At 38.5% G+C, this 16,317-nt stretch overlaps 4 protein-coding genes across 7 annotated transcripts; 1 reads left to right on the top strand and 3 right to left on the bottom strand.

Moving 5' to 3' along the window:
• Nucleotides 1-13: 13 nt before the first annotated feature.
• LOC108854143 (uncharacterized) lies at nt 14-4,629 on the bottom strand. 3 transcript variants are annotated; one of them, XM_018627653.2, is made up of 5 exons: nt 4,452-4,629; nt 1,989-4,294; nt 1,708-1,828; nt 1,099-1,158; nt 14-987 (listed from the first exon to the last, which is right to left on the bottom strand). In XM_018627653.2, exons 2-5 carry the CDS (start codon nt 4,253-4,255, stop codon nt 166-168), a joined length of 3,270 nt encoding a protein of 1,089 aa, XP_018483155.1. In that variant the 5' UTR covers nt 4,256-4,294; nt 4,452-4,629; the 3' UTR covers nt 14-165. The 3 variants fall into 3 exon arrangements, with proteins under 3 accessions (XP_018483155.1, XP_056864937.1, XP_018483156.1); XM_057008957.1 differs by having other exon boundaries at nt 1,989-4,269; XM_018627654.2 differs by lacking the exons at nt 14-987; nt 1,099-1,158 and adding an exon at nt 1,165-1,536.
• A 214-nt stretch (nt 4,630-4,843) lies between these two features.
• Nucleotides 4,844-6,999, top strand: LOC108854144 (serine/threonine protein phosphatase 2A 57 kDa regulatory subunit B' kappa isoform). Its single transcript, XM_018627655.2, has 3 exons — nt 4,844-5,051; nt 5,237-6,362; nt 6,464-6,999. Exons 2-3 carry the CDS (start codon nt 5,238-5,240, stop codon nt 6,818-6,820), a joined length of 1,482 nt encoding a protein of 493 aa, XP_018483157.2. The 5' UTR covers nt 4,844-5,051; nt 5,237; the 3' UTR covers nt 6,821-6,999.
• On the bottom strand, nt 6,929-8,647 carry LOC108854145 (uncharacterized). Its single transcript, XM_018627656.2, has one exon. The coding sequence runs from the start codon at nt 8,289-8,291 to the stop codon at nt 7,056-7,058; it is 1,236 nt and encodes a 411-aa protein (XP_018483158.2). The 5' UTR covers nt 8,292-8,647; the 3' UTR covers nt 6,929-7,055.
• A 4,389-nt stretch (nt 8,648-13,036) lies between these two features.
• Nucleotides 13,037-14,574, bottom strand: LOC108851731 (RNA-binding protein involved in heterochromatin assembly dri1). Of its 2 annotated transcripts, none has more exons than XR_001949383.2 (4): nt 14,418-14,574; nt 13,905-14,339; nt 13,547-13,691; nt 13,037-13,285 (listed from the first exon to the last, which is right to left on the bottom strand). XR_001949383.2 is itself a non-coding variant. In XM_018625193.2 (4 exons), the coding sequence occupies exons 2-3, from the start codon at nt 14,321-14,323 to the stop codon at nt 13,601-13,603; spliced, it is 510 nt and encodes a 169-aa protein (XP_018480695.1). In that variant the 5' UTR covers nt 14,324-14,339; nt 14,418-14,574; the 3' UTR covers nt 13,037-13,285; nt 13,569-13,600. The 2 variants fall into 2 exon arrangements, 1 of the variants encoding a protein (XP_018480695.1); XM_018625193.2 differs by having other exon boundaries at nt 13,569-13,691.
• Between the last annotated feature and the right edge of the window lie 1,743 nt (nt 14,575-16,317).

Raw genomic sequence — 16,317 nt, 5'->3', positions numbered from 1 at the left:
CCATTTATGAGTCTTTGATTGTTTCATAAGTTATTAATAAAAGACTATATTATTGTTATTCTATTACAAAGCTACAAGAAACTATTATGACAGATAAGTCAATACATGGCCTAAACAAAAAACACAAACTATTATTACAGAGAGGAACAAACGCATTCACTCAAATCAAAATCCTCTGTTCCTACGTGGACTGTACTGTTGTTGTTGCCTAGATGCGTTTTGATTGGCCCTCCATCCATCTGATGGTCCTTGTGCGGGTTGTCTGGCCATGGCTCTGCTCTGAAATGGAGGAGGAGGGGGTGGAGGTTGAATCTGGTGTCTTGAGACTTGTGGTTGCCACTCAGGTATATCGTCATCGTCATCATCATTCCACGGTTGTTTACTGGCATTTCCTGCTGAGTTTCCATACTTGAGTATGAGCTCCCTTACTTGATTCAAAGACCGAGACTGAGGCGCTGCTTGCCGGGGAGAAGAAGTAACCGGTGGTGCAGCGGAGGGATTGAAGTTAAACTCTGGTAAGTCATCATCGTCGTCTTTAACAGCTGCTGGGCCAAATCCCGGTGGCAAATCTTCATCATCGTCATCATCATCTTGACAACCATGATTCCCCAAGGACGTAGTAACAGCAACAACAGGAGGCTGGTGATGATTCTTTACATTCAGACTAGTACTAGACTTTTTGTTTTCTGGAGCCAACACAGAGCTCTTGGTGCTAGCAACAACAGGAGGCTGATTCTTCAAAGAAGAGTGCTGACGTTTGAATCCGGGCTTATGACGCGAGGCAGGAGACGAGACTGCACGCCTCCAGACAACAAGACCGATCAAACCGATGTTGTCTGAACACTTGGCCTCATCGAGATGGTCCTTGGAGATGACTTTGCTCAGTAAGTCTAGAGTTTCGCCACGTGAAGGGCAGAGGTAAAGCTCCACGCCTGAAGTAGGCTCTGCGTAACCAACTCTCTGGTCAGCTACGTACGACTTGGCGACCTGACACAAAAAAGAATATAAAGGGTAAAGACTTTAATAGACAGAGAACAATAAATGTCTTTGACCAGAAATTAGATATAATTTTAGAAAAATGATAATAAGATTTATTACCTCAAAAAGGCTGTCACGTTGGCTCTGAGAGATTCCATCTTTACAAACCACGTTTATCACCTGCAATCCAAAAAAACAGAACCGGTTCAGGATTCAATTATATACACTGGTTGTCAAAAATGCATGTAACGACACTTTTTCCTTCAAGAGTCTATTTTGGGTCATGATATCTACATATGGACCATCTTTTGTGGTCTCGTCACTTTCTTGAAACGATTATTGTAACGATTCTATATCCTAAGTTGTTAATGCTACCGAACAATACATCTACAAGTGACTAAACATTCCAACATTTTCGTGAATCTTTTTTAAATACAAAACTTCCAGATTCAATCCACAGTTGATTATCTCTGGTGTCAATAAGGGCTCGTTGTCTTGTCTCACACATGTAGACCAACCGTGAGCTTTTTTTGCTTTCTGGAAGGCCTATTATTGTGTCTGCAGTAAGAAAATAATGACTTGCAATATTGAGATGAGATTTTGCGGGTCTTTGAATGAATGAATGAATCCTCTCTTAGTAGTAGTAGTAGAAGTAGTAACAAACAAGAGAGTGAATCTAATGCTAAATGCTCTACTACAATGATAATGCAAGTAGTAAACTCTGAATACCATTAAGACACGGCTTCTAGACAATGGAAGCTCTTGTACAAACTTCCCAAACGCACTGAGTCTCACTCTACCCTTTACCTCCACCATCGTTGGCCACTCGCTTGTCTTTGCTTTCTCACCACTGCACCCACCAAATCCAGTCAGACATTATGTTCAATAAAACCTACAAGACATACTATGTAGTCCTAATGCACCTTTTTGTGACCTATTCATTCAATCATGTACAACTTTTCAGAATTGCTAACAAAGAGATAAAGGCTAAGGTAAATAAGGAGACTTGCCTCTTGAAAATTCCTGTAACTGAGACAACAGAAGAGGCACTAAGCTGCAGTATACCCTCCCATATATGTTCTTCTTTAGTGCTAGCAACCAAAGGTGCTTCTTCTGGCTTAGAGACATCAACAACACCCGCATTCGGTTTTGGAGAAGTTACAGTAGCCTTTTCAAGTTCTGTTTTAGGAGAAACACTCCCACAAGCTTCCTTTGGAGACTGCTTAGGAGATTTTAAATCTGACACAGCTCCTGAGTCACTCTTCTCAGCTGCAGCCACTTCTTCCTTTACAGGAGCATTCCCATGTTGTGGGCTTCCAAATGGAGGTTCTGTGTTCAGAGACTCCATGAACTCGTCAAGCGATACAATTGGAGGAAGGAAACCCACATCCTTCATCTCATCATCCATCGACAAGCCTTGCATTGGATCAGTCTCCTCCGTTGAAGGTAGAGTCATAGCTCCCTGGTCAGCACTTGCGTCCTGATCGTTTAGCTCAGTGGATTTGGGCTTGGCTTTGGCTTGACGAGGTCTACCACGTGAGGTGATCCCAGCAGAGACATCCACCATCTCACTCTCAACAGGATCAACTTCTACCTGGAACTCACCTTTATGCGTTTTCCTCACCAGACGACTGACATCAATGTCTGCATCCCTCAGGACAACCATCTCAGCCATCTCTTCTGCTTTCGCTTGCCGCCACTGAGAGAGCTCCTTAGAAGCAAGTTCCTCTGCGGTCATGGAGCACAACCTCTCCGGAGAGATCTTACCGGACATGACACTTTCCCTTAGCTCCGGATTGTTCTTATCTTTCAGATTGAACAAGAGAGACCTCCCCTTCTCTTTGTACTTCTTGTTTACACCTCCGAATAGTTTAAACAGCTCCAACTCGATTTCAGATGCCAAGAGGTTTGGATCCTCAAACGGTTTTTCTTCGTTCTCCTTTCTCTCCTCAGGATCTGAGACAGGTTCCAAAACCCATGAGAGACCATTACCCTGTAGAAGTTCATCGCTGGAGAAAAAACTACTGCTAAAAGGACCATCATCACAGGGGAAAACATCATCGTATTGAGATCTCTGTACATCAGATTGATTAACATAATTCATCTCTGTGTCATTGGAAGTCTGCTGCGGGAATATTCCTCCGTTGACATCCTTCACCTCAGAACTTTCATCCCTTGTGGACAATGGCTCCTTAATGATGCCTTCATCTACTGGAACACTGACATCACAAGCTGAGGTAGGCTCATTACTTTCAGCTACTGGAGCACTTGTTTCATCAGTTTCTGAAGTCTTTTTCTGTTTTGGAGAATCATCATGCTCATGAACCAAAGCCAAGGCAGCTGCTAATGAATCCTTCATTTTCAATCTCAAGGACTCGTTTCCTTCGTTATGTGTTTTTGTTGACCCTGTTTGCTTCTTGTTCATCATCACTTGCTTCCTATGGGAAGCTGGTTCCGTTTGCTTCACTTTCTTGGCAGGCACTGGTGGAAGTTCTGTCTTGGGAGACAGGGTAGTGGATGATGGCATATGAGGCGGCTTTGAATAAAACTGTTCTAGCCATGGTCTGTGATGGACTGATTCTACTCGCTTGTTTGGTTTCTCGGATGCTGCAGAACCACCACCAAGAGTAGACTCTGCTGGAAACTTCCGCTTCCCTGTTGACCTTGGACTGCGACTAGGAGCTAATGATCTCTGTCCACGCGGAACAAGAGGTTGGAACTGAGTCAGCAATGACTGAGCATCAGCCAAAACAGTGGGTTGAGAAGAGTCTCCCTCTGGCTCAGATGTGAACGAAACAGGACCAGAGACAGATGATTCCACTTTCGACTGAGAATCAGCCAAAACAGAGGGTTGAACAAACATGCCCTCTGGCTCAGATGTGAATGAAACAGGACCAGAGACAGCCAAGACAGAGGGTTGGACAGAGATGCCCTCTGGCTCAGATGTGAATGGAACAGGACCAGAGACAGACGTTTCCACTTTCGACTGAGAATCAGCCAAAACAGTGGGTTGAACAGAGACGCCCTCTGGCCCAAACGTGGATGCCATAGGAGTAGAGACAGACGTTTCCACTTTCGGAAAGTCCACATTGCCGCACGTGGAAGCGATAGGCAGCTCTTCGTGATTAATGTCTGAAACTGACATATCCTGAACAGGAGCATCGCTGGAACCTATCTCCATCAAGTTAGATTCTTTACAAGTATCTGGATCCGCTTTTAGAGTCTCCTCCTCCATGTGGGTAGTAGAGATATGCTCAGCTCTCATATCACCGGACATGATTAAAACCACAGCTGCTTACAACATTCAATTTAACAGCTGTTTGACAAAGCAAAGTAATATAAAAAGATTCAGTCACTTCTAAAGTTATATACTTCGACCCAATCCTAACAACTCATATATCAATTGTCAACCTAAGAAAAAAGTCTAAACCGAACCGAACCGAACCACTAGATCTCAAACATGAAGACAATACCTTATAACAAGATATATAAACAAGTCCACCGTAGAATCAAATCGGAGCAGATAAACGCAAAGTGAGAGAAGCAAACCCTAAGGATTCTTCTGGATAGAGTTTCAGCTGTTTCGGTGACAAACCAAGGAGGAGGAGAAAAAAAAAGACAAAAGAGTTCGTATCTTCTAGAGACTTGTGTCCCGCGTGGGATAAGGCCCAAATTATAAAATGGACTTTGATAATAAATGGACCTTGGTTACTTAGGATTCCATTCTCAGTGAATCCAACGGTTGTAGTCACGTGTAAGCGTCTTATATTACACGGACGCTGAAATTGCATGACGCATGTCGTTTTTTTTTTTTTAACGGCATGAGACATGTCGTTAATTGTCAAAACCGCTGTTTGTTTCGATAAAAATAAAATCCTGTCCTAAAATTTAGAACAAAAAAAAAATTGAAATTGTCAATAACTTTTTTTTTCCTGGAATTTTTCTCTCTCTCCCATAGCAATCGAGAAAGAAAGGAATAGGTTTCTTCTCGATCGAAACTCTGTTTTCTTCTTCTCTGTCTCTCTCAATGTCCGTGGATATCATGAAACTGAGATTTGAGGAGAAAGCAGCAGGTAATGAATGATTAGGGTTTCCATGTAAATTGGGGGAAAAAAAATATAAAAAGTGGCATCCTTTCTTTTGTTTCGGATCATTCCACGGAACATGTTTCTCTCTTTAGGGCTCTTCTTTTGTGGATTTTGAGCTTCCGTCACCTCTAATTAGATTCCTCTCATCACTGCTTTTTTTGAGGAAGAAGAATGTACAAGATATTCCTGAGGAAGAGTAAGCCTTCAAACCCCGGCTCAGAAGAGCTCTCTCCTCCCACCTCCGATCCGGTTCAGATATCCACGGTCTCTGCGCCGGTTCGTTCCAACTCAGGGAAGCGTATGTCCTCTGCTGTCTTCCCAGCGAGCGTGGTTGCTGGAATAGAGCCTCTGCTGCCGTTCAAGGATGTACCGAACTCTGAGAAACTAAACCTCTTTGTGAGTAAAGTTAGCCTCTGCTGTGTCACGTTTGATTTCTCTGACCCGAATAAAAACTCCATCGAGAAACTTGTGAAAAGGCAGACTCTGCTCGAGCTTCTCGACTTTGTAGCTTCCGCGTCTGTTAGATTCACTGAGCCAGCTATTCTCGCAATGTGTAGAATGTGTGCTGTGAATCTCTTTAGGGTTTTCCCTCCGAGTTACCGGTCTAGTGGGGGTGGTGGTGGTGAGAATAACGATGATGATGAGCCTGTGTTTGACCCTGCCTGGCCTCATTTGCAGATAGTCTATGATCTCTTGCTTAAGTTCATCACCTCTCCTTGTCTTGATGCTAAGATTGCAAAGAAGTATCTTGACAATGCTTTCATTGTGAGGTTGCTCGACTTGTTTGATTCCGAGGACCCTAGAGAACGAGAGTGTTTGAAGACGATCATGCACAGGGTGTACGGGAAGTTCATGGTTCACAGGCCGTTTATTCGGAGGGCGATGAGCAATATATTCTACCGGTTTGTGTTCGAGACGGAGAAGCACTGCGGAGTCGCTGAGCTTCTGGAGTTTTTGGGGAGCATAGTGAGTGGATTCGCGTTGCCTTTGAAAGAGGAGCACAAGATCTTCTTGTGGAGGGTGTTGATTCCACTGCACAAGCCTAATTCTCTTGGGAACTACTTCCAGCAGCTGTCTTACTGCATCACTCAGTTTATAGATAAGGAGCCAAAGCTTGGGAGTGTTGTGATAAAGGGTTTGTTGAAGTTCTGGCCTATCACTAACAGCCAGAAGGAAGTTATGTTTCTTGGGGAGGTTGAGGAGATCGTAGAGGCAATGAGCGTGGTGGAGTTTCAAAAGGTGATGGTCCCATTGTTCTCGCGGATTGCTTGCTGTGTCAACAGTTGCCACTTTCAGGTATCTGTTTAAGAAGACAATACTGTTTCCTTTGATATTATTGATTGATCTATCTGCAATAGTATAGAGTATAAGCTCAGAGCTTCCTATGATTGATTCAGGTCTCTGAAAGGGCTCTCTTCTTGTGGAACAACGATCAGATTGTGAATTTGATTGCGCACAACCGGCAAGCCATCCTACCGATCATGTTCACTGCCTTGGAGAAGAATGCTGAGAACCACTGGAACCAATCAGTGCTAAACCTAACCCTAAACGTGAGAAAAATGTTCTGTGAAATGGACGAGCCTCTCTTCATGTCTTGCCACGCCCGTTTTCAAGAGGACGAAGCAGAGCAAAGTTCTGAAGCGGAGAAGAGGAAAGAAACCTGGGAAAGGCTAGAGAAGGCAGCAAGTGTGAAGCCCATAACCGGAAAGACAGCTGTTCTAGTAACTCCTTTAGCAACCTCCATTGCCTGCTGAACAACAGAAGAAGATGGAATGCTGTTGCTTAAGCTATGGTCTGTGTAATATTATATAGTTTTGATGTTGTTAGCTGTGTGGGGTTTATGCTAAATCTGTTGCTTCCTTTTAAAGCTTGGAAGCAATGTAACTTTATATATATCGAACTCTTTTGTATTCAATTAAGTTTTTATTGAAAACCTTTTTTCTTTCAACAATGTGTCTACGGATACAGTGCTCTCTTCCTCACACAACTTCATAGGCTAAGGTCATGCAGATAGAACGTCTTCCCACGATATGTGATAGTCTTTTCTTCAGCTCCAAGGCACCATAAATGTCCCTCCAAGTTAAGAGTCTCTTTCATTCCTGCTGTTTCCCACACAAACTCAAACAGCCCTAAAGCTCTATCTAACTGCTTGACCCCTCTCCGAACCATTCTCTCGTCCGTTGAGGTCAAGATCCTCCCCATGCTCAAGCAAAAGAACCCGCTCTTCTCCTCCTTGTAGAACCCTCCACAGAGATCAACTTCGATGTCACGCACACGGCCGTAGAGGAAATATATGAGGAGAGTGAACAAACAAGGCGAAGGACTTCCCAGCATCTTTGAAAGCTTCCTATGTACAAGGTGCTCTTGATGTCTAACCTCCCTGAATCCAATAGTGTTGTCCAGAAACACGTCTTTGATCTGTAGAAGCCCTTCTTTCATCAACAAAAGCTTTTCAAGATGGTAAAGCACTTCGTCATGTCCCAGATACCTTCTCAGATCATTCACCATGTCAAGAACATCTTCCCACTTCGCAGAAGCGTTCGCCTTTGCGTACCTAGCTGGCACAGGCCGCATCCAAGAAGTCGAGTTCTCGGCTTCATACGAAACCGATGAATCAGACAAGAACCTGAGGCAAGACAGAACCACTTGCTGCCCCAACTTCGCGCCTTGGCTCGTCGTCGTCGTCTCGCTACTCCGTTCAAGTAACCAACCAACTTCGTCTTTGAGACCGTTCAATACATCTTCAAGAGCGCCTCTCCAGATACGATACTGAGTCACCTGAGAACACACGGTGCACCTCACCAGCTTCCTCTGTTGTGCAGAGATGTCGAGAAAGTTGCAAACTTTTGTTAAAGAATTCACTACCAACGGCTCTCTCTCGCTTTCGGTCCCGAAAACTAAGCGCCCTCCTCCTCCTACTCCTCCCTGTTGCTTGAGCTTCTGCTGAAGTGAAGGAGAACCCACGAAGATTCTAGCTAGAGACTTGAAAGCTTGCATCTTTTGTTTGATACTGTCGTCGTAGATGATGACGCCGTTGATGTCCTCTAGCTTCCCGTCGACTAAATCAACGTCTCTCAATGCACGGGACAATTTTGTCAGAACTGAGAGTTTGTTTCTGTACCATTCTTCGTGGGAATCAACAGAAGAATGAAACAGAACCTGGACTGAACAGAACCTCTTTGGGTTTGCCCTGACAGGGGTTAGATGCCTTGTTATGTGATGCATGTTAACCCAACGAGGTGTGTGAAACAGCAAGGGGTTAATGTTCAGACATTAAGTGATGGAATCGGACACGGGGAGGATTCTCTCTTAGGAATTTCCACGAACAGTTTGACTGCAACTTTTGTCTCGATGAGGTTTTAGGGTGTTTAGATCATCAACATGTATGATTCTCTAACAGGAACATCAAAATGGTAATGCAAGAGCATGTGTATTGTGGAAAGAAGTGAGTGATTTGGAAGATAGAGAAGGGAAGCTTCAGGTGACAAGTGAAGCCTGTGTGATAGAGGAGATGAGAGTTCGAAATCGCTATTTTTCTTTGGATCATAAATGGGCCTTAAGAAATACGAATTTAAAAAAGGCCCAAGAGTCTTAATCGTCGACTTATCGCATTGACAAAGCTAGATGATGTTTTTTTTTTTTGAATTGTTAAATTGATTATCAACAAAAAAAATTGTTAAAAAAATGTTTAAGATTGGAATAATGACATTTAAATGAAAAAAGAAGACAAGAATCCTTTATGCAGTTCGAGTGAACTACCTCTAGAACGCCTCACTGTAGAAGCTTGGTTTTCAATGCCAAAGAGAGGAGAGCCGATTTCTGATCAGCTTGTCTATATAGCAGAACATATTGCTGTATAATGATACTTTTGATTGTGCTTTCGATCATTCCTTTCATGCCATATTTGTATGAATCATAGCTTGGAGTGCTAGTTTAAGAAGACAAGTATACATAGCCGTAGTATGGTATGATTGTAGAGTTTCTGCTGTGATAGTCAGTCAGGATCCACTTCTGAACCAAGTAGAGACCCCACAAGATTGATCCAAACAGTGAAGAAGTTGGCGTAGGTGAAGAACAAGTGATATCTTGTTTTATCTAGTTGATATTTTTATTAGAGGTAAAATACATATTATCATTCATAAAACGTAAGAAAAATATATATAAGATCAAACAAAATATATGTGTTTCTCATATCTTAATTATTGATCATCGAAATCCCGTAATGTAGTTTCATATATATGTTTCTTAGTAAAAAGTATATTCTAAACATTATCCATAAACATAGTTTCAAATAAAAAAATTTACAAACACCAGGAATTAGCATTTTACCCTTTAATAGTGGTTTATGCATTAAGTTTTGAATATTCTTTTATATATTTTGTCACTCCAACGGATTTTCAGTAAAGTAAAGCGCTTAGGCTGACTTAAAACAGATGAAGGAGACATGTGGACCTGCTGATAGAGATGGGCGGGGAGGTGATACTAGTTATCAGGTCAGAGAAAGACCTGGCCTTCGCCAACTGTGATAGGTATAGCATTGCGAGCAAAATAGAGCAGAGAGCTTGATCATGACATTATAGGTGCTTGCGATGGGACAGATGTGACTTCCCTCAGTTGGTTTGGGTGGCATAACTACCCACCCAGGAATCAGCATTCTAAACTGCAGCACAAGCACACCAGCATGTATCAGGTGTGTGCTAAGCATGGTTCTTGCCTCCTCGCTCCTTGGAGCTCGTCCATACGTTGGATGATCTCCTGCTCTCCAAATTGTTTTCTCGTCGTTTATATTATTTTAAAAAGTAACAGATTTGCATATTATAAAATAAGGTATAAGAAAACAAGTTATAAACAAATGATCTGACTATCATCTTAGCTAGAAGGTATTCAAATTCAGAATAATAGCTATTTGATGAATCTATATTGTAGTATTAAATGTGTTTTTCTTGAGAGCCAGTCGATAGAATAATCAAAAACTAAAAAATATATATATTATTTTATCATGTGTGGATCCTTTTATATGAAAGTTATATGTTTCTTGAGTTGGACTAATAGTTTAGATCTAAAAATGTTAAACATTAACCTCTTTATAATCTTGCGGATGATTCGATTTTTATGTAGAATTGTACTATATATACGGCGGCCTTTAAAAGGAAAATGAATTTTCATCCAAATTATTGAGAGTATACATGCTTCTTCCATGACAATTTTGCATACTTTGCATAAAGATATTAATCATTAGGAAGAATGTGACAAAAGCAAAAGAAATAAGAGCTTAGAAAGATGAACATGCTTGCTTTCTTTTATGTGGGTTAAAGAATTTTTTATAACTTTTAGAAAAGTTACTGAAATTTTCCCCAAATTTACGAACTTAGTTTTTTTATTGTTTGTAATGATAAGTTGTTTATAATTGTTTTGAAAGGGTGCTTTCTAAAATGGATAAAAAGTTTGCTTTGCTATTGCTTTTTGTCACAAAATTTTGACTTTAACAGTATGCATTTTTATCTATTTAACAAGTGATGTACACTTTGGTTATTAGAATGGTCATGGTAGGCCTCTTTCACTCATATATCACTAAAAGAAACACTAATTGCTTAGTTTATATTACTTATTTAGTCCCGTAATATGTTTTAGTTAACATGGATTAATAGGATTATGAAACTATGACTAAAGGTATAATAAAAGAGTCACACGTATCAGATGCGCCATCTATTATTCTCCGCCAACACTTAAGCAGTGACTCTAATTGACAATAATTTCTAATTTAATGATTTCTTATGGATCTTTAAGAAAGTGTGAACTTATATGTACGTTTAGTTAAGTTGTATGAACATGACTATGCTAGTCATAAGAAAACTATTTTTAACTTCGTAGATCAATTATTTACAGTTATCTGTGCAATACTATATTTGATATTCAAAACAGATTTACTAGTTTTCTATCGTCTACAATTCGTCTCCTATAAAAGTTCATACAGTGATACAACAAACTGCACTGCATAATTAGTAATTAGGTTAGGGCTGAAAAAAGACTTTTAACCAGGAATCTGACCCAACCTCTATCCAAAAATATCTGATATGTTTCTAGAAAAAATATCTTAAAGGAGCATAACACTAAACATTTCGAATATCAGGTAGTATTCGGTCCAAATAGAAACTCAATCTAATATCCGAAAAAAACTAGGCTCTAACTGGTAACCATCTCGGAAATACTAGGAATAAATAGGAAAAGAATGGATGGGAATAAAATTATTGGAATGATAAAGAACGATTATTCCATATCAAATTTAGTAAGAAATAAATTTGTTCTTTAATTCTCTACAATAAAAAGAATGAGAAGGAATGAAAAAGAATGACTATTCCTTGTGAATGGTAAAAAAATTTAGAAACATTAAGGAATTCATTATTCCTCTTCATTTCTTGGTTCTCCAGTTAGACTCTATGATTGACTATTTTTTTCTTTATTTCGGGTAATATAATACATTTGAGTACTTTCAGAGAGATTGAATTTTCTTTTATACTGGATATTCTGATAATTCATATTTTTTAATAGTTTGAGATATTTAAAATAGTTTGAATAAGTTTATATCGTAGCTTTTGGATAACTCAAATATCTTAAAATATTTATAGACTTATTTTGGATTTTTTAATTCTTTCGTATATTAAGTTAAAACATGATCTGAAACAAACACATAGGAAAAAATAAAATTAGATTAAAAATAAAAATATCCAAATCCGATTATAATGAATATAAACTGAAGAATTGATAAACCAAACGGAGACCCAAATTCCGAACCTGATACGTTATGAACTTGATTGAGGTTGTGTTCTGAAAATGTATTTATTGACTGCAAATCAAAGGGTTCAAATCTCAGTGCATGGCATATTGGCATTAAAGCAATGCATGTAAATCGAATATACTTGATGGTTTTTTGGAATTCAAAGTGAGAATGATAATACCTAAGACGTACTTTCACTTCACTAAAACCAAAGAAGAATAAAATGATGAATTAAATTTAAAGTAGAGAAAAAACGAAAGATTCTTTTGTAAAAGCCAATTAGTGCAACCCTTTAATGAAAAATAAAATAAAAGCCAAGCACTGGATTATACTAGTAGCAGACATTAAAGACGGGTTGTCTTCTTTTTTGACTCGTTTGATGATAATCTTAAGTAGACCTCTTACCTCTATGAGGTCAATGAATGAGGAATCCTATGAAAAATGCAACGTTTGTATGGACACGTACGTAAGATTATTATATCGTTCTTAACAAGCAAATCGTCCCGTAAGGAACAGTATATATAACATTTATGCATCGAACTAAAACATCCTTTTATGACCAAATTCATTGTAAGGAAAAGACCTTAATATACAATAGGTAAACCTTTGGAAATGTTTATCAAAATTATGTTAGTTTGGAAATTAATCGAAACGCCAAAGAAGAGATATGTACATGGTATAATAGGAATGCCAGTAACAACATAATTACTTGGTCAACTTGCCATTCAAATTACTAGTAACAAGATAATTACAATTCACTGGTAGTTATACTTGTATTAAAGAAGAGAACTCAAAAAAATTATTTTTCATTTGGTGGTCAACTCATCATCAAGCCACCTCATAATAGGAATGCTTGTTCGTTCTATATATGCTTCATTCTATCCACCATTGAGAAATTCAAATTTCATAATTGTTCACGCCCTTTTTGAGGCCTTGGATTGAACAAAAGGTTTTGCTGTGGTCCATGCATCTATCCATTTCAAACATGTATTAGAATTGTTGTTTGGTTTAGCGTAAAAAAAACCCCATCCCTCCTAAATTTGTATAATACAAACTATATTGAATAGTGAAATATGCATGCAATTTCGATTTGCTGCCACAGAAACTGATAAAATTAGTGTTTCGTACGACAAACAACTCAAGTGTTTCAAAGTTCGATGAAGATCGTACGTAGCGGTCCTAGCGGAGTAAGAACTAAGAGGGTAACACTTTATCAAAAATAAGAATACATTAAAGCAACCGTACATAGTAGGAGATCGATATAAGAGCAAAACACTTCCTAATTTTACTTGATTTTCTTACATTCAAAGATAACCAGACATAAGTCATACGAGACACGAAACGAGTCAAATCAACATAAGAAAAAAAAAAACATAAATCACGACATAAAGGGTCGTTATCCTGCTTCGGTTCTTCACTAGTTTTATCTCTTCTCTAACTTACCCTGCATCCAAATAAAAACAAACGATATGTCACAATACCTTTTCACTCATTAGGTCTCAAGGTTTATATTAAATTAAAACATAAGTACCTTTTTGCACGTAAATTACTATATAGATATACAAGGCACGAAACCATCGATCTCTTATTTTGCATATTTCGGAGATGGTATATATATAGCACACTAGCATATAAATTTCGAGGAAATAAGATGCTATGTGGCTTGTGATTAGAAATTTAAATTTATTGTTGAACTGAAATTTACCAAAGAAAGTCTAGTAACACACCATTTTCATGAAGATGACGAAGAAAGTTAGGACTAGTAGGGTGAATTGGTGGCCGGTTCCTTTGGGGCGTTGCACCTGAAACACTCTGACCTGCTTGCAAAGTTGTGTTCATTGCAGCCTGGCCTAGATACAATAATACAAAACTAATCAGTGATCTACATAACCAATCAGTTTCTACAACCTTCTTATATATATATAAATATGGATGTATATACTAAGTCCAACATATCTAAAACGGTCGCTTTAGCTAACGTAAGCCCGCGCGCATGCATGAGTTATAGATATTACGTGCCCATGTATATTTTCTTGAACCATGCACACTGAACAAAAAAATACCTCGAGCAAATCCAATCTCCAGATTTCCAAGAAGAACGGCCCATGCCGCCTCCACCACCACTGCTGCTACCGAAACCAAAAAAACCGCGTCTCGGACCATCACTCATGTCTATAAACCCGGGGGCTGCAGCAGCAGCCGAGAGTGACGACTCATCTTTTGCGGCACCACACGTGAAACAGCTGGACCTGCTTGCAAAATTGTGTGTTCCGCAATTTCCGAGGTTGCAGTACCAATCACCTGGTCTCACGTCAGGCCCGGTGTTGAAAGCAAAAGAGCTACTGATTGGACGGCTTGTGAAACTGCTCACTAAGTCGGTAATGCCGCTCGTCCTTGGCTCTCTGCAACGCTGGCAGGAATCCCTTCTCTGGAAGTTGAGGTGGCTACACAATCGGCAGTTCCAGTCTCCTGGCCTATTCATCTTCTTCTATGGCCCCCTAAAGAGAATATAATTACAGAAAATTAGAGGCATAAATATATACAAGTGTAACTTTATATAGAATTGATATGATTACCTGGGAATGTTAGTCGTGAGCAATTAAGGAAAGTAGAACTGAATAGATGAGATTTGATAGAGGATACAAATATGATGTTGGGCTCCCTCATATATATATATATCGACAAAGCACAAGGCTCTTCCTTCAACAACCGGGAACATTTTTTGAAGTAAAATTAGGGTTTCAATTGGTTTTTACTTTCTTATTTTTGTTTCAGCTTTAATGCATTTCCTTTAACGTAAACTACATTTTCCAAAAAGAAACAAAAATAATCTATACATATTGAGGGCTTTATTTTTTTTTATCATTTTAGACCCCACTAGCTAGTTTAAACAAAGTAAATAAAATAAAACAACAAGGTTAAAGCTTCCAATACCAGCCGTTTTCGTTATGCTTCTGCTTCACAAAAGCTAAATACATATTGCCAAATTCAATATTCACATTGTTGGACAGATGTTTATTTGCATGTAAATCATTATATTCATTTGTAGCTTATTCTCTTGAAAATTCCCCAATTCAACTTAGGTACATGGGTGCATAATATGATCCCGTGCGTGTCAGGAGTAAAAAGGATGCAGTCAGAAGAAAAATCAGAGGTTAGCTAAAGCAAAAGTTGCATGGCAACAGTTTCAAGGAACGTATCGGTTCCCTTAACCACGAAAATTAAACATTAATGGAATATTTACCTTTTTTGAGTCCCTTCTTTAATTCAGTCTTTTAAGTTTTAATGTTTCTTCCAATATTATAGTACCGGCCGGCTTTGTCGTGCATATAGAACTTGTTCGTGATTCTCAAATAAAACCCAAGGAAAACATCAAAAGCTTGGATTAAAGAAAACAAGAATAGTTGAATGGTAAAGGTATAGTCTCCGAGGTTTGAATCTTGACCATCTTTGTGTCATTTGAATTTGTCTACTAAAACATAATTTCATATACTTTGTTAATTCCTTTTCTTTTAAACTTGCAGGTTGCAAACTATACATATTGTCGCATGTGTTACACTGCAACCGCTGCTTTTTATTTACCGTCATTTCACCTTTTCATTTGTGTATCATACATTTTACTCTCCATCCTTCAAATATAAAAGAATCTTATTGAAAAGTAAATATGTCTCGCTAAAGTAAAGGGGACTCAGTTGTAAGATAATAAGACAAAAACCACAGTAAGGTACATGTGGAATGCCACGAATGATTAATAACTTTTAATATAAATTCTCAGATATAGAATTATATGGATAGATGACCAAAAAAATAAAATTATATGGATATTAAGAAATATGAAAACTATTTGTCGTTTCTTCTGTCTAGTGTACTTTGACATTGTAGCTTTTAAATCGGATTTGCTACAATACGAATTAATTTGCTATTACAAATCTAATAAATTAAATACCTCCAAGATATATAGTACTTAAACTATTTTCAGATTTGAGATATACCCAAAAAGAGTCCCCAAACAATACTTACTCGCAATATATTATATAATTTCTTTGTACTTGAACTAAAATCACGATGAAGCTATTTTTCTCAAGTATATTACTATAAGGCTAAGTCACCTTAAAAGTCTTCTGTAAGCTAGTTTAAAAGTGCTTAGTACGTGGATTTAGCTATAACATTTTTTTGATTAACATAGAGATATCTCAAACTTATGGTAATCTTCATAGTAATCTCCAAAAAGGAAGTGTAATTTATGGATATATTTTTTCTGAATATAAATGGAAACCAAAATAAAATTTATGTCCACATACATGTTTAATATCGTAAAATTATTTTAAATAAGAATCGTTTACTTTTTTAAAGTCTACTTATCACTAAACCACTCATATGTGAAGTTTTAGCTATAACATATTTTTTTTATGACCGTAAGGGATTCCAGACGATAAACCCAGACTAGTCTTAACAAAGATTTCTATCTGGACATAC

Source organism: Raphanus sativus, chromosome 4 (assembly GCF_000801105.2).
Source record: "Raphanus sativus cultivar WK10039 chromosome 4, ASM80110v3, whole genome shotgun sequence".
Taxonomy (NCBI): domain Eukaryota; kingdom Viridiplantae; phylum Streptophyta; class Magnoliopsida; order Brassicales; family Brassicaceae; genus Raphanus; species Raphanus sativus.
The sequence above is the reverse complement of the archived record's forward strand: the minus strand, read 5'-3'. Positions and strand labels throughout refer to the sequence as shown.

Bases quoted from the DNA above. Each gene is read 5' to 3' on its own strand.
- LOC108851731 (XM_018625193.2), bottom strand. From the start codon at position 14,323: ATGAATAGGCCAGGAGACTGGAACTGCCGATTGTGTAGCCACCTCAAC. The intron at 13,692-13,904 runs GTATTTTTTTGT...TATTGTATCTAG, and splicing joins GGAGATTGGATTTGCTCGAG to GCCAGGCTGCAATGAACACA.
- LOC108854143 (XM_018627653.2), bottom strand. From the start codon at position 4,255: ATGTCCGGTGATATGAGAGCTGAGCATATCTCTACTACCCACATGGAG. The intron at 1,829-1,988 runs GCAAGTCTCCTT...TGGTGGGTGCAG, and splicing joins GTTACAGGAATTTTCAAGAG to TGGTGAGAAAGCAAAGACAA. The intron at 988-1,098 runs GTAATAAATCTT...TTTTTGTGTCAG, and splicing joins AACGTGACAGCCTTTTTGAG to GTCGCCAAGTCGTACGTAGC.
- LOC108854144 (XM_018627655.2), top strand. From the start codon at position 5,238: ATGTACAAGATATTCCTGAGGAAGAGTAAGCCTTCAAACCCCGGCTCA. The intron at 6,363-6,463 runs GTATCTGTTTAA...TGATTGATTCAG, and splicing joins TCAACAGTTGCCACTTTCAG to GTCTCTGAAAGGGCTCTCTT.
- LOC108854145 (XM_018627656.2), bottom strand. From the start codon at position 8,291: ATGCATCACATAACAAGGCATCTAACCCCTGTCAGGGCAAACCCAAAG.